Raw genomic sequence first — 16853 nt, 5'->3', positions numbered from 1 at the left:
TAATCAGTGTGTGACAGCAAGCGATCATCTGTTTTCTGAGCCTGAGGACATCTGCCGCGATGGTGGATGAGGGAGCTCGTACCACAACTGATTCTCTGTGCACGGAGCACATGCCAGCGTAGATGTGTGCATGTCTTACGCCTTCACGGATAGTCATACTCAGAAGTAACCATACAGGCACATGATCCCATCACATGAATTACAGGAATTTGTGAAAGTGAATACAGTTCATAACTATGGTTTCATTGCTCTGTGAGCAGCGTTCTGTATTTTACTCGTTAAAAATGGTGGGAGCATCAGCTCTTTGGAGTAACATTAATTGTTTTCTTTTGGCTATAAATCTGGGAACAAAATGATTAAATAGACTAGAGAAGAAGGGGAAACCTCAAATAAAAAGGCACTTACATTTATTGCATTTTGCAGGGTTGTTTTCGGGAACAACGCACGTCTCTTGAGACTTTGTTTCTTATCCATTTTATAGAGCTCTGGCCTCTTAACAGCACTGCTTTAATGACTTGTTTTGGGGGTTCTGAGTTGGTATCGGCGCTTGCCATGAAAACAAGCCTGTTACAAAGAGGTCAGGTTTCACAAGGCAGCAATAGACTTGTAAAAACAGATTTTACTGGCACAAATAAAGTTGGAATTAAGAAGAAACCAGAGATTCGCGTAAAGAAACAAGCTACAGAAGGAACAAGTATTCAGCTAAACTGATGAACAGTGTATGAATTGAGATGGATTGGGAGATAAACAAGTTTTGGGGTTCCCCCCCACCCCCGCATTTCACACTTAGTGGCATTAATGACTTTTTTCTGAAGATTTTGTGCAGTTCTCTGTAATTCTGACTTTTGCTATCTTGAAGATTAAATTTCTGAGGAAATATTTTGTTCCTGCTCAGGCATAAAAATGTTTTTTAAAAATCAGCTTCAATTAGTAACTTTCATTGGATTTTCTAAATAGCGTAACTGAATCTGCTTTAGCTTACTCTCATGATGATGTTTTGTTTTCTGTTAATTACTAATTTTCCTGAGTTTCTTTTGTGATTCTTGAGAGTCACACCTCTGTCTTTTAGTTTTCAGTGTAATGTACAGAATGCATGGGACTAAATCCTTTTATTTATTTATTTATTTATATTTTCCTGAAAACTGAATATTAGGTTTCTGTGTTCTGACTGTGGCCCTTTAAATAATCTCATCAATATAAAGAAATTCTGGCTGAGATTCTTCAGTTCTTATGGAGACCAAACTTTCAGAAGTCTGTGGGAGCTTTGCTGTGACCAGGCTGTGCCGTGCTGAGAGCAGAGCTACAGGATGACTCCAAAGCTTCTTTGCACTATGTTGATTTGTGTTGTCTTTACTATTATCTGAGCCTTTATAACATTCCTAGAGATTTTATTCTAAAAGCTGAGCAAAGTTGCCTGGTTTGCTACCACATCGAGCTTTCAGTAAAGAGATGATGAATGCAGAGCACTGCATTCTCTGTTCAAAAATCCATTAGGCACGTGCTGCTGGGAAAACGTTATTCTGCTTCTCCGGGCCAAGACGCGGTGCCGGTGTGCGGGGAACTGGAACGGAGCAGGAGGAAAGGAAGGGGCAGGGGACGAGCCTGGGCGCTTGGGGTTCGCTCCTCTGTGATGGAAAACGGCGGGGGAGCGGGGCTGCGTCGGCCGCGGCAGACCGCCGAGCTGCCGGGGCCGCGCTTCTGGGCCGGCCCGCGGCTCCCGCGCTGTCCGCCCCGCGCTTCGACGCTGTTTGGTGAGGCCGAACTTCTCGATGCAGGCAAAGAACGATGCAGTAGCTCTTCCTTCTGCTGATTGCTTTAGAAGCCAAAAGAGAATCCCTATTTGGGGAGAAAGTTTGAACTGTGTTCCTGTATTCCCCCCGGAACAGGCTTGAAACGTAAGACTCCCGTTGCTACGTTTTTTATGTAGGTGTGGTGTGGTGTGGTGTGGTGGTGGTGGTGGGGGTTGTTTGGTTTTTTTATTTGTTTGTCTTCCTAAGATATGCTTAATTAGGACATGGCGATGAGGTACATGAGGCTGGCACTTCCCACAGAATGAACAAAATACCAAAAAGTGGGACTGAGGCTGCTGGGTTGACTTTTGCCGGGGAGGATCTGGCCCTGCATGGCACGGGGCAGGGCCGCAGGGGACCGCGAGGCGCGCTGGGGCCACGGAGGCACCAGTGTCGCGCGCAGCTCCAGCGGAATCCCGGGAGTCACCTGCTGCCGCCCGAGCTGCCGGACCTGGTGCCCAGGGCCGCCGTGTTTGCGCCGGGCGGCAGCAGGTGACTTGGCTGGACGGGGCAGGTCTCCCAGAAACGGTGGTCAACAACCGTGACCCGTCTGCTCATGAAGCTGCAGCATGGTAACTCTGCTGGGATGGCTGGGAGCACGTGTTTCTGTAGGGCTCGTGCAACTCAATCGATGCAATCCAAAAAAAAGAAAAATAAGCATTTATTCTGACCTGGGGAGTGAAATAGCTATACTAATAATAGGAATCTTTCTACTTACATAGTTGGGTCCATGTTAGGAGTTATATTAGTATATAGAGAGGAAAGCAAGTAGGAGATTTTTTGCTACAAAATTAATTTATTGATGCCATGCAGGGGTGTTGCAGTGGGGGGAAGAGCACAGCGTACGATGGTACTCTGTGTATGCCTTACATAGAAGGACATTATTGAGAACATCTTGCAGTAGACAGCATGCAAAACCATTTGGATTAAGAAACAGGTAAAATAGAGGAATTCTTTCAACACAAAGTTTGAATGTTGAGAGACAGGTAACTTACTAACGTTGGTCTATGACATTGTGTTTTGTATAATTTTTACAGAAGTGAAAATCTGTTTGCAACCTGATTTTGAACGCAAATCAGAGAGTAAAATGAGACAAAAATCAGACACACATCAGACTGTTCCCTGTCCAGTTGCAGCTGGGAGAGGGAGGGGGGAATGTGTGGACTTATTCATGTCACGAGTCACCCAGAATGGGTTGTCTCTGAAGAGCTGCTCTTTGGTTAATTGTGTTGTGAGTAGCAGTAAATAAAGTAATTAATTAGAGACTTTTCTATTCCTTTCCCTTTGCTTCTTATTTCCTGAGCAAAGAAATCCAACTACTGATCCATTTCTTAGGTGTCTGTTGGCTGGAAAGTATTTATTGATCTGCCACTTCAGTTGGTTGAACTGTGTTAATTCCTGAAGTTGTAAATATGTGAAATTATATTGGGAAGTGCTGTGTCAGGCGTCATGGTCTCCGCTGCGGCTGTGGGGGGGAAGTTTTCTTACGTGTTTAAATTCTTCTGAGGTCTTTTGGTTTTGTGGTTTGGGTTTTTCTTTTCTTCTTCTTTTTCCATCAAAGATAAAATTGTACAACTCCACAGATGCTTTTCCTGAACTGAGCATTATTAAAAGACTAAAATATGACTGTCAGGATCCAAATGTTGTTTTGCAAATTTTCCATTTCGGTCAAATTTATCAAGTGTAGCGGGACCCAGCCCCAAACCAGATGTATTGACGTGAATTGCAGTGGTTAGTAATTGGTATGCTTTCTAGCTACCTGCCAGTCAATTTGTACGCTTAATTCTATTTGAGCAAGTCATTTTAATTTTGCTTGAAATATTTTAAACCAAATTAAGCTAAAGCAAAATTTTTCTAAATGCATCTTTACTTCAGCCAATGGAATTATGCTCTAGACAAAGTCTACAAGGTAATTAGACCAATATTTCTTTCTTGAAATGCAGAAGAGAGAACTATGGGGGATATTTCTGGGTAGTTTTACAAGTTGGTCTATGATCTGGAGTTTGATTTAGCCAGGAGATTTTTCTTCACATTAGTCCTTTGAATTCTCCATTCTCTTGTTTTTAGCCATTTCTGCATTTGAAGTCCAGCCACTTTCAGCTGAGGTCCAAGAAGGTGGAGTAGCTCGATTTGCCTGTAAAATAACAGCAAACCCTCCTGCTATCATCACATGGGAAGTGAATCGAACAGCTTTACCTTTAGTCACGGACAGGTATTTAGACCTGCACATTTTAGAGTGCCATTTATTTTCTGTGATAATTTTGAGCCTGCTCTGAGAAGATGATCTCAATACTTGCAATGCCATCACTTAAAAATGGTTGTACATGTATAGTTTGTCAACTATTAACGCTCCAAATAACTAATAATAGTTGTCATTAATGAATTTTATTGAATTTTAAATAGGTGTTGTGAGTGCAGACCAGAATCAGCCACAATTGCATACGCAATGAGTATGTTGACCTGTGGATGGACAATTTTACATGCAGATCATTCTCAGGGAGGTGGGAGTGCTGTGAGACACAGAATAGGTGGACTTTGGCTGGGAGGGATAGTTTGGACTAGTGGCATATTTTCACAGGGGCAATGTATAAAAATTGATGCTGAACATATTTTTCTTCAGAGGGGGCTGATAAAGAATTATATGTACAGAAAATGGAGTTGAAACACTTAATACTAGGGACATTCGCTGAGAGGGACTTCTCTCTTGAATCAATTAACCTGAAGTGTACAGCCTGCTCCCTGCTAGGTTCTCTCCCTGTCCAGACTGTGTTAATTGAACCTACTCCTTTCCTTCTTGACACGCCACTTTTCTTGAATATGTCCAAGATACCTAGCATGCAACAGAAGGTAAAAAGAAAAGCATAAAATTGAAAACATAAATTTTTTGGGGGAACCATATACCAGTTTTGCCAGTATATCGGAAATCACTGCCAAAAAATGAGCCAGCCTGACTGTATTAGCTGGCTAAAGAAGGCTGGGATGGTTGCTTCTGAGGATAAAAAAAAGATCTGCTGGTTAAAAGTAAATTCTCGTGCTCTCATGGAGGGGGGAAATGCAGGGAGGTGAGTCATGCGTAGAGAATGCTTTTGAGAGACTCCAGCCTGCTGTTCCAGGTCAGTGTAGCGATGGCTGTTTGTAAATCAAATATTCCTTTCCATGATTGAGTTTGCTGGTTGAACGTTTATCTACATTTCTTTTCTGTTTCCGTGGCAGGGTAACTGCTCTACCTACAGGAGTTCTTCAGATCTATGGTGTTGAACAGAAGGATGCTGGGAGTTATCGATGTGTTGCTACAACGATAGCCAATAGACGTAAAAGTACTGAGGCAGTGCTAAGCGTTGTTCCAGGTACCCAGCGTATGAGATATTTCCATGGCATTATAGTCTTTTTTATAATACAGTAAAAATGTTTACATGCAGTGAAAAGCTCTAACTGTTCTGTGACATGTTCACTTTGGAAATAACAATTTTGCTTCCTCGTATCATGTTGTTAAAAAATTACTCAGTATAAGTTATCAGAATTAAAGAAATAAGGTTTTGTTGTAAATTTAATTTTAAGCATCCTTTAAAAAATTGTCACATTTTATTTCAAGCTTAATTAATGTTTTTGTTTAATTTTTGATTTTTTCAAAGCCTCTGACTTGAAGCCTTTTCACAAGCCAGCTATCATAGCTGGTCCTCAAAACATTACAGCGTCTCTTCATCAAACTATCATACTGGAGTGTGTAGCCACAGGGAATCCAAAGCCGATCATCTCATGGAGCCGGTTAGGTAGGTCTTAAAATTGTAGCATGCAGCCTTCAGCCTGTGGAAAGGAAGTAAAACTGGAAAGAAAGGATTTCAGCAATTAGGTTACTGTTCTGAGGCTTCATGTGGTAGGTAGTGATTAGTAGGTTAGTGCAGGATAAGGGAAACCCTTTTAGTAGCACCTTGCCATGCCGATGTTCAGAAGCCCTGAGGTTTTTGGCGCTTTGGATTCGCATGCGTCCTGCTGTCCGTCCTGCGCTGCCCCCAGCACAGTGTCCGCACAACGCTGGGTGGGGTGGTGACTCGAGGTAGAATCCGTGGTGAGTTAAGGCAGGTTGGAATGGTTACATCCTACAAAATGATCCTGTAAATGTTTCTTCCTCTGTTCTTCTTAGCAGCACGTGAATGGGATTTGGACCCTCTATTAATGGGCCATTTGGTGTTCTGATAGCCATAGTCAGACCCCTAGCAGTCTGAGCGGAAGGGGAAAGAAGAGAGGAAATGCAATAAGAATAATAATGTTGATCAGCACATCACATTCTTCTGTGAAGATTACCTCAATTTTTATTCTCCTGACATATGCCTAAATGTGAAAGTCAGGGCTGTACCTGTAGAAGCAAACTGTCAAATGTTTTCCTATGTTTTATTCTGAAAGTAGGAAAAATATATGTGTATTTCCTGGTTGATTCAATGACTCTTCTAGACAAAGAAGCAGGAAAAAAGTAGCATAACAGTCAGCCTAAGGACCCAGTATAATCCAGAAGGAGATGAATTATCCCTGTTTGTAAGGATGATGTGGACATTGGAAGTGATGAACTGGATCTTAGTTGAAGGCAGCTGTGGGAGGCTAACTGGGAAAATGGCACTGTTTTTTAGCTGTCGTGGTGAATTTCAGATATAAACTACTTATCAAGTGATAAGGCCTACCCATCTGAATGGTCAGATAAGTAGAGTGAAGGCAAAGCAAATGCAAAATGTAGACCTCTGAAAACTCATCTGAGATTTCCCTTTGTATCTATCTTTTGATTTTTAAACCCTAATCCATGCCATTGCCATCTAGGCAACCATATTTAGATAGGCTATTTAGATACATCTAGGCTATTTGGATACATCTACATCTCGTAACCACACTTCTCCCACTTTTCCCAATAGACCATAAGTCCATTGATGTCTTCAATACCCGTGTCCTTGGAAATGGGAACCTCATGATCTCGGACGTGAAGGTGCAGCATGCAGGAGTGTACGTCTGTCGAGCCACTATTCCAGGCACACGAAACTTCACGGTCGCAATGGCAACTCTCACTGTGCTGGGTGAGCTTGTTTTGGATTCCACCGGGTGCTCAAACACCCTGTTTTTCTCTCAAGCCGCGTTCTGTGCGAGGATGATATTTTAATTTCTTTTTTATTTTGTTTGTTTATTTATTTATTAAAATCTCAAGCGTAATGCACCAAGGGCTGTAGGGAGTTCGAGGAGATGAAACGGATCGCAGAAATGTGGCTGCCTTCTGTCTGTTGACTTAGATGATAAGTGTCAAATACTCAATGTTTGGGAGTTATAAACTAGCAGTTTGTTTGCACCCAGAGATAGCCAGGTGCAATGTTTGCTCTGGGAAGACAGATTTTTCAACAAGCAAAGGGATCCTATGACAAAGTATATAAATATGTAGTATACACATGTGCTTTGTGAGCAGTGTGTCATAGGCTGGAATTTATGTATATTTGTATGTATTCATAACTGCATGAACAAAAATGTGTAGAAATGTTACTTCTGTTCCGATAATATGTATTTTTAAAAGCCACTCTGTCTACATGAAGAGTATGTGCTTTTTGCACGGATATATCTCTGTGTTCTTCAAGTGGCCTGAGCAGAGAGGCTTGTGTGTGGAAAATTCTTTATTTAGTAGTCTGGCTGTCCTTATATTTGTGTGGGCTTGATTTTTGCTTGTTACTTACCTGTAGCTCCCCCTTCGTTTGTGGAATGGCCGGAAAGTTTAACAAGGCCTCGAGCTGGTACTGCTCGTTTCGCCTGTCAGGCAGAAGGAATTCCTGCCCCCAAAATTTCATGGTTGAAAAATGGAAGGAGAATACACTCCAATGGCAGAATAAAAATGTACAACAGGTAAGGTTATTTTCACTGTATGAGAGCTGTGCTTGAACAGTATACAGTAGTTAAGAGTTCTTACTGAAGTATGAGATTCCAGTAAATAAATAAAGCCAGACAAGATATAACTCAAGTAATCATAAGTAACACTGGGTGTTAAATGTAGCATCCATAAATGTAGCTCTCCCAGACCAAAGGAATGCAGATTAGTCAATACCTAAAATCCTCAGAGAGAACCATTTGTGATCGTTGCCCTACCTGGGGGGAAACTGAGGTGATTTCACCACTTTCTGAGAAGTTACTGTAGATTTACAGTAGTATAGCCAGAATCTAACCAGTTGTTTGAGGCTCCACTTCACTACTTCTGTAGAGTGAGCAGCTCATAATAAAGAGTTAGAAAGAAAATGTAAAATAAAAAGTAAGAGAGTAAGAAATGACAACGCTAAGGTTGTGCTTTTTGCAAGGGGGAAGTAGATTTATAGGTTTGTTTTCACTCTGCCTGGCTTTGCAGGCATAAGCATGAATGCTGACATGGCAGGGTCTGAAGAACACTTCAGGTTGCTAAATTTCACAACCACACATCCGTTTCTAATTGAAAAGAAACATAAGGAGAGTGTGCGTCATTTAGAATAAACTCATGAAGCAGAGACAAAACATAATTGTGGTTGTGTTATGTTGGGCTGATTTTTATCCAAGACTTGACCTTTTTTTTCCCTCCCCTCTTTCTTCCTTTTGGATTCAGTAAATTGGTGATTAACCAGATCATTCCCGAAGACGATGCCATTTATCAGTGCATGGCTGAGAATAGCCAGGGGTCTATTCTGTCCAGGGCCAGGCTTACCGTAGTCATGTCAGAAGACAGACCCAGTGCGCCCTATAATGTCCATGCTGAAACGATGTCAAGTTCAGCGATCCTGCTAGCGTGGGAGAGGCCACTGTATAATTCAGACAAAGTGATTGCGTACTCTGTACATTACATGAAAGCAGAAGGTAAGCAGTGCTTGATTTAAAGTGTGTCTGTATACTTTTTCCTTATATGTGATAAGAACTTGTATGTTTGGCAAAGCTTGCCAAATTTGAATGGCCAGGGCTGCATCAGACCGTACCTACATAAAAATCCATGCAGTATCCAGTAAACTTGCTTGGGAAAATATGCTTTTGCCAAATCACCTCATCTCTAGGGCTGAGTGTTCCTCCACTGCGCCCTTGTCTGATCTCCCCAGTGAGCAGATTTTGGAGTGGGGAATGGGCTCTAAAACCTGGGACCTTCATGTTCCTGCCTGGATATCCCTCTCTGTCCTCAGCAGGAGCATCTGCCTGCTCTCTCTTCCACGTGTGTGCTTGGCAGGGAAGGACACAGTGCACAGCAGAGTCCCAACAGTTCTGAGTTGAACTTTTCACGGGATTCAGCTTTTTCATCTAGATCCCTGAATTCTTGTGACTTTTCCTATATTTGAAAGTAGAACAATTGATACCTCACTGGCTTAACCCTCGTCTCTTAGACTTTTAGCTAAATGAGAGACTTTTGCTCTGCTTTTGCCCCTTTCACTTCTATAATCAAAAGAATACACTCAGATTTAAAATATGCTGAAGTATAGCCATGAACACTTTGTCCTAGTCTCTGAAATGTTATATACTTTTCTATATAAAAGGAAATAGTTAACTAGGATAAAAATGAGTAATTAAACTTTTAAAATCACTTTTAGTATTATGTCATATCTTTAAGTTAAGGAAACCTTTATGGTGATAGAAAGCTGTCATATTTCATAAGCAAAAGAAGTGACCATGAAATGACTTTGAAATTTGTTAGGTGCATGGTTTAAAGAGAGGAGACACATCTCTGAGCTGCAGCTCTGTTTTCTAGGAGAAGTGATTGCTTTTTTCCATCTCTATTCAGTAACTAGTTTATTCAAGGACAGGGCTGCAGATGCTCAGCTCTCAGCGTGGAATACCAGTCTGCCATCTGCTAAGCAGAGGACAGGAAGGACGGCTTAATTACTCTAATACTGATGCAGGAATAGCTGCTTTTGCTTTTGCAAGTGGGATTTTTCAGGACACAAGAGAATTTTGTTTGAGGGAGGGAAGGAAGGAAAGAGTTTTAAAGGATAATGAGGACAAGAGGTGCGGGAAATTACCCCCTACACTTTCAGTCACTGAGGTATTGTGCTCACAGCCCCCACTCAAAGCTAATATGAATAAAGTCACACTAGATAAGCTATCTGGGTGATTGTGTGTCTGGTGCCAGTGTAGTGAGCAGGGCCAGGGCAACTTCAAAGGAAACTGGGCAGCTGTCCTAAGGGAAGGAAGTACTCCTGTGCAGGAGGGAAAAGGAGGTATCTTCTGAAAATTTGTATTCTGCAAAATTATTACTCAGCCCCTGCTTCACTTCCTTGTTTATCCAAAGGTTTTATCTTGTGCAGTGAGATTGTAGCTTGTCTTGGAACAACCGAAACCCTGAGTTATTTGAGCTTGCTGTCTCAAATACCCATTTTTTTCATCTTTCCAGACTGTCATGGAATATTTACTTTCATTTTATGTAAGGCAATTGTGCATCCTTTCACATCAGTAGAAAACTCCACACTGGGGGAGTGGGGAGGGCTAATGTTATGTGGAGTGATTCCAGTGCTGGAAATCAAAATGTAGCATTTTTGTGCATTTTTACTTTGATAACATGATTGGGTGGCACCAGCAGATCTGCATCAGGACATAAAAACACTTTTGTCTTGTTTTGTATTATTGAAAAAATGTCAGGGTTCAAAGATTAGTGGGCTGCATCTCCTGCAAAAATAATTGTTTTTGAAGTGATAGTCTATGAAGATTTTTGAGGGTGTTAGCCACATGTCAGAGGCATTATCGAAAAGCTAGAAAGCCTGCCTTTGTTTGGCAGTATCATATGAGTCAGTTCTGTAATGTTAAGTACAGAACCAGCTACGTTTGAAGAAAAGCAAATTAAATATTGAATCAAAAGTTTTTCCTTAATAAGATGACATTTGCAGCGATGCCTGGTGCTAGCATAGACCACTGACATTGTCAACACCTTACTTACTCTGTAAGAATTCTGGATAATTAGGTGTTCATGTAAATAGTCTACGCGAATGTATTGCTGTCGTTATTCCCTTCAGCCTACCTTTCCCCTGTCTACCCTCACAATTTGTTTCAGTCCCTAATGAATATTAATTTATTTCTTGGTGTCACAAAGGATCTCCGATGTGTCTGACTGAACTATATTTTATTTGCTTAAAGTTTGTAGTACATGTAACCTCTTTCTTTATACTTTTTATATTGATATATTGCTCTCATTTTATTTAGAAACCTCATTTATACTAATGAGTAAGCTACATTTTATTGTAAAAGAAAAACTAAACCAGTGCTTGCTAAATCTCCTGAGTTATACTGATGCCTATGATTCTGTTGTCCCAAATCTTTAAACAGAAAGGAAATTTGAATACTGCATTCGTCATATGCAGCTCCAGAGATTTTTCTCTGAAATGCACATGTGGTAGGTGCTTTGGATACAAAAGATACCGTCTATCATTTAATTTCACAACTTGAGTATTCAGATGGCTTCACTGTAAAAACAGGTTCAGGCCCTCATCCCTATAAAAAAGTTAGTGTTTTAATAAAGTTGGTTGAAGAAACTAACAGGTGTTTTTTTTGTTTTTTTTGCCTTTTTTTCTTCAAGCAGAATATTTTACATTCGAATCAGGGTCATGGTAGCAAGAAGAATAAGGGTCTGATGAGCGTGCATGTTGGAGTGTGTTAATTCCTTGTTAGTGCTTTAGGGGAGGCACAAAGGGGACACTGATTGTGGTGGAAGGGCGGCCTTGTTCTCTATTATGGCTGTTTCATTAGGGCCTCTGCATGAGGCCTAGCAATCCTTTCAATGAGAGAACAAGTCCTTTTAATTTGAGCTCAAGGATCTTGTTTAGCAGGTCAGAAATCGTGCCTTGCAACTCCTAATTAACAAGCCATTAACTAGTCTGTTGTGAGATGCTCGTAATCGTGTCTAATTAAAATGCTATCAAGTTAATTCATAAATGTGGGAAAACTTAATGGTGGAATTTGCCTTTCGTTTTGTTTATAAATTCAGTTGTGAAGAGGAGGAGCTGGCTCTTACAGAGTTTTGATTAAGTTGACATGCATTTGGTGTGAATTGTTCGTTAACACAGCAGCTTTCACCACACTTATTCCACTTTGTAGCCTTCCTCTATAGGGATAAAGCTCAACAAAGGCAAGGGCTGCTGCATACATTGCTATGCATATCTTAATGTGAATTGCTGAGATTTTTTTTTTTAACAACTCATTAAGGAGCAAAACATTTTTGAAGCTCGTTCTGGGCTGTTCCTATTGCCCTCTCTCTGAATTAAAGAAAAAACCATGTCAATCAAATGTAATAGAATTTGCAGAGCTAAAATGAGATCCTTTTGCTGAACAACTTCTTTCTGTTTGTTTTGTTTGTTTTTTGTTTTTGATAGAGTGGAGCCCTCGCATTCCTCCCAGTCTGCTATAGGAAGGCTCTGTAAATAGGTTTTGAAAAAAAGCTCTGACTCTAAACAAATAGATTTAAAGGTTTGCTATGAATGATAAGGCTATTAGAGCTTGTCTGTTGTGTTACTGTACATTGGGCACAGTTTGTTGTGACTAATTCTAAAAAGGGTTTTAGAATTGCATTCAGCATCCCTTATTCAGGAAAATCCTGAAACACCATAATCTACACCACAGCAAGACACTGTTACTCCTGTGCATAAAAGAGCTTCTACTTTGTAGGGCTGAAAAAATAGTGAGGGGTAGGTTGGGGAAGAACATGAAATAACCTTGAAAGATCTCAAAGACAAGATACTCTGATGTTTAGAGATTGTCAGCAATTTTGTTTGTTTAACTCTTGTTTTATGCCAGGTTTAAACAACGAAGAGTACCAAGTGGTCATTGGAAATGATACAACCCATTACATTATCGATGACTTGGAACCCGCTAGCAACTATACCTTTTATATTGTAGCTTATATGCCTCTGGGAGCCAGTCAGATGTCAGATCATGTGACTCAGCACACCCTTGAAGATGGTAAGACAAATAAATACCGTTGACTAAAGTGAGCATTTTTTTTTGCACCAAAAGGTGCAATCCAGTGCTAGCAGCTTTTGAGGATCCCAAATTCCACTGACATCGGTGAGACTTCTGGCTACACACGATGGAAAACTGAGCCAGCTAGTGAAAGGAATGAGAATAAAGTAACATTCTGACCGGACAATGTTGTGTGTTACATGAAGTGTCTTTTTTACATTGAAAGAGTATTTCATTAAATCACTTAAATAACTGTTCTATGTCTCCAAGAATTTGGTCATAGTCTAGGATTTTGTCTCTATGAATTTTTAATAGTAGGTAAATTAAAACTTTTTTCCCTCTGCCAGCAGAAGGCTTCATTGCTTGTGCATGTATGTATGTGGTGTTCTCAGGCATCTGAAATGTGAGTCAAACTGCACACCCACTGCATTTTCTTCAACTTTTGAAGGAAAATTTAGCATAGCAATTTGACATACCAGAAAGTTAAGGTATTTTATTTTTTGGTCTGTATGCAGTTACTACTGAAACCAGAATTTCAGAAAGACTATGTTAACCTATTTCTGTGCAGTGATTTGGCTAACCTGAACATAGTGGCAACAACAAACTGTTTGGTACAGTTAGAACTGATTAACAAGTTGTGTCAAGGCTAAGCTTTGGCAGGGTGAAACGTTTCCAGTTCCAGTTGTCCGCCTGTCTCTTTGCCAGGAGTTACTAGCCGTGCAACACGGTCGGTAGATAGAAACATGCAGTGACTCTTCAACACTCCAGGTTGTTGTCCAGCCTCCCGATTTAACTATGGCATCTTAACTTTGACAGCCAGTTTGTCAGAACAGTAAGGTGCTGATTGCCATCACCTACTGCTGGCAGTGGTTAGAGAGGATGGTGTTGAGTGTCTTACAAGAAGGAGTTTGTTAAATCTATATTGTGTGCAGAAGGTAAGAAGTATGAGCTGTGTCACGTTATCCCCAAAATAAACAATAGTCTACAAACCTTCTTGGGCAATACTCCCATATTGCTGGTACCTCAGCACAGGTTAAGGTGTCAGATGAAAATTTTACATCCCTCTTTTCCCTAAGCTCAAAAACTCTGTCCTTTTTCTTTCTAGTTCCCTTGAGAGCTCCTGAAATTAGTTTGACAAGCCAGAGTCCTACGGATATTCTCATCTCTTGGCTGCCAATCCCCGCGAAATATAGGCGAGGCCAAGTGGTCTTGTACCGTCTGTCTTTCCGTCTCAGCACCGAGAGCAAAATCCAAGTCTTGGAGCTTCCCGGGACTTCAGATGAGTATCTCCTCGAAGGCCTGAGGCCTGACAGCGTCTACTTGGTTCGTATCACTGCCGCAACGAGGATTGGCTGGGGAGAAGCGTCTCTGTGGACTTCCCACCGGACTCCCAAAGCTACAAGTGTGAAAGGTAATTCTTATGTTACTGGTAGCCTGGCGATGGGGTCAATTGCAGGCTTTGTCTGGAGGCTACAATTTTTTCTGACAAGTAGTGCAAGAATTTGAAATAGATTTTCCTGTTACACATACTCGCTTTGGTGATCTACAAAATAGTGTTCTAACCATCATTCTGAGTATAATCTGCACAAACTTGTGGTTGCTGTAATAAATTAAATGCAGTTAATACATAGTTTCAGGATCACAGATTGAAGAGGACCTAATCTGTCTTGTGCAAGGCCTTATATGTGACAGTAGAAGCAAAAGCGGATGTATTATTTTGTGTTATCTTTGGTTCTTTCCCCATGTTAATGTTCACATATTTGACATGGTAGTAGGAAGCTTTAATTTTTTTTTGTAAGCTGCTCAAATCTTGTTTGTAAGGTTTTATCCTCATTTCCAATGATAGTGCAGTCTTTTCTTATATTCTGCATAATTTTAATTAAAAAATACTTTGTTGTTCAATGTAAAACCCATTTCTGTAAATTAGGACATTAAACATGTTGGTTGTGTGTGCATTTACTTAAAGGAGCTGAGTTGATGCATGTATGTGTGTATTACAAGCAAAATGCACGTATTTTTTGACTTGATACTTGAAGTCTGCTTTTAAGTCGTTATAATTGATTTGGCTTACATGATTATTATTATTTAGTAATGTTATGCAGGAGAGCATTCAATTTTGGGGGAATGCCTTAAAGATGTAGATTTGAGTTTGTAACTTTGCTTCTTAGCTTTAGTCCACATCCACCCAGTTTGGATTTCATTGAGCTTTGACTTGTGTAGTGAATTATTAGCACTTAAGGAAGTGGGATGTTATTACTAATCATATTTACTCTGGCTTGTTTAAAGCAGGAGATAATTTGATAATCAGCTTTTGGATTGCTTTCATTTTCCTTATAAATTATTCTCTCTGTTCAAAAAAAAAACCCAAAAGGATGCTGAATTCCAAAATGGTTGTCTTCCAACTTGTCCTATATTTAGCTTTTAGATTAGCTATATAAGTAAGGCCAGCCTATATCATAAAGAAATAATAATGCGAGTACACAGATGAGCTGGAATCAAACCCTTGAGTGAACTTTGGAGTGATGGAAATCCAGATGGAACATGGACATTATTTGTTTCTAGAATATAAAAATATTATGTATATTCCTCTAAAACAGCACCTAAGTCTCCTGAGCTGCGTTTGGAGCCGATGAACTGTACAACCATAACAGTACAGTGGCAGCAGGACTCTGAGGACACTGCAACTATTCAAGGGTACAAGTTATATTACAAGGAAGAAGGTCAGCAGGAGAATGGACCAATTCTGTTGGATGCCAGTGATCTTGAATATACTGTCAGTGGTTTAGGTGAGTACATAAAATATTTTTAAACTGTTCTGGAAGAAAATAAAATCAAAGGATATCTTAAGAAACTTAAATCTTACTTGAGACCTCTAAGGCAAAAATGTTAGGTTTGGCTATTTTACCAACAGTAAACTATGCAAGTGTGAGCTATGTTGTTGATGGAATAATCCTAGCCTTAGAGAAGTTGCACAACACTTAGATGACCAGATCTTGCAAATTTTACATAAATTGGAAGAAGGACCCCCAATTACCCAACACAAGACCTAGAACTAGTAGGTAGTAAATACTGCTGGTAAAGGACCCAAGTCTTTCTCTTTTTTAATACTCAATTTAATGCTCAATGTTTTTAGCTTTTGTGTATTCTTGCCTGGACTAATAACAGTGAAAAAAGGTTGCAAAATGCCAAAGGGTTTTCTCTGTTACTTCTAGCTATGCCTTTTGTCACAGCTACAGTACACACCGAGCACTGTCAGTTTGCTCACCACTATATGGCTATAGGACACATTACTACAAATTCCTTAAAATATTACTGGGATACTAAGGTAAAAATAAACTACAAATACCTTAAAATATTAATGGGATGGTAACATGCATGGGGTAGCAGCTAGTAGCCCCTGTGCATGTTATTATCCCATTAATATTTTAAGGAGTACTGGTAAATATTTGCAGTATTGAACACAAAGATTAGGGCACAGAGCTTGCTGAGTCCTATTGGAGTCTTTCCATTTATCATTGGACTCTGATTTCTCCTGCAGCTCTTGCAGTCCATGACGGTTCAGATATGTTGGTATCATCCCTAGGTAGAGGTGTTTCTGTTTGCATATGTAACTGAGATACTTTTTTTTCATAAAAATATGTGATCTGTAATATAATCAGCAAAAATAGTATAGAACTTGACACTGTGTTTAAAATGTGTCAAAATACTTTACTTAGGGGTCGTGTGGAGATCTAATCTTGACTAAATTATCAAAACTGACTTGCAGTCTTAACTGGGTCAAATGGCCTCTTGACCACGCTCAGATATTCTCATCTGCTACGTATAGTTCAGATACTATTTTAGGGGAGATTTGAGGGTAGCATTCAGCTCTGTTAACTGGACAACTGACCATCTGTGACCATTCCTAGCCAGAGCATCTGGCAGCAGCCGACTGTTTAACAGAGCTGTGAGACAAAAGAGCAGTGGGCTGGAAGGGCTCTATCCTACAACATACATATATATATATTTTTTTTCTGTTTTCTCATTATGCAGTTACAAAACAATAATTCCAGATACCTGCAAACTTTTGAACTGTGTGACCCCCAACATAGAGGTTTTCTCAGTACATAAATCCCTCCTCAGATCAAAATCTTATTTGACAGAATTATGTTAAAA

General features: G+C 40.1%; 1 protein-coding gene across 1 annotated transcript in view; it reads left to right on the top strand.

Moving 5' to 3' along the window:
• The window catches only part of PRTG (protogenin), an 83759-nt gene that overhangs the window by 32028 nt on the left and 34878 nt on the right, over positions 1 to 16853 (top strand). The window contains exons 3-11 of the mRNA XM_067305796.1: positions 3858 to 4002; positions 5004 to 5137; positions 5423 to 5560; positions 6689 to 6847; positions 7496 to 7655; positions 8380 to 8627; positions 12534 to 12698; positions 13804 to 14109; positions 15296 to 15484. Coding sequence (XP_067161897.1) covers positions 3858 to 4002; positions 5004 to 5137; positions 5423 to 5560; positions 6689 to 6847; positions 7496 to 7655; positions 8380 to 8627; positions 12534 to 12698; positions 13804 to 14109; positions 15296 to 15484 — 1644 coding nt within the window. The remainder of the gene's footprint in view (positions 1 to 3857; positions 4003 to 5003; positions 5138 to 5422; positions 5561 to 6688; positions 6848 to 7495; positions 7656 to 8379; positions 8628 to 12533; positions 12699 to 13803; positions 14110 to 15295; positions 15485 to 16853) is intronic.

This window comes from Apteryx mantelli, chromosome 15, assembly GCF_036417845.1.
Source record: "Apteryx mantelli isolate bAptMan1 chromosome 15, bAptMan1.hap1, whole genome shotgun sequence".
Classification (NCBI taxonomy): domain Eukaryota; kingdom Metazoa; phylum Chordata; class Aves; order Apterygiformes; family Apterygidae; genus Apteryx; species Apteryx mantelli.
The sequence above is the reverse complement of the archived record's forward strand: the minus strand, read 5'-3'. Positions and strand labels throughout refer to the sequence as shown.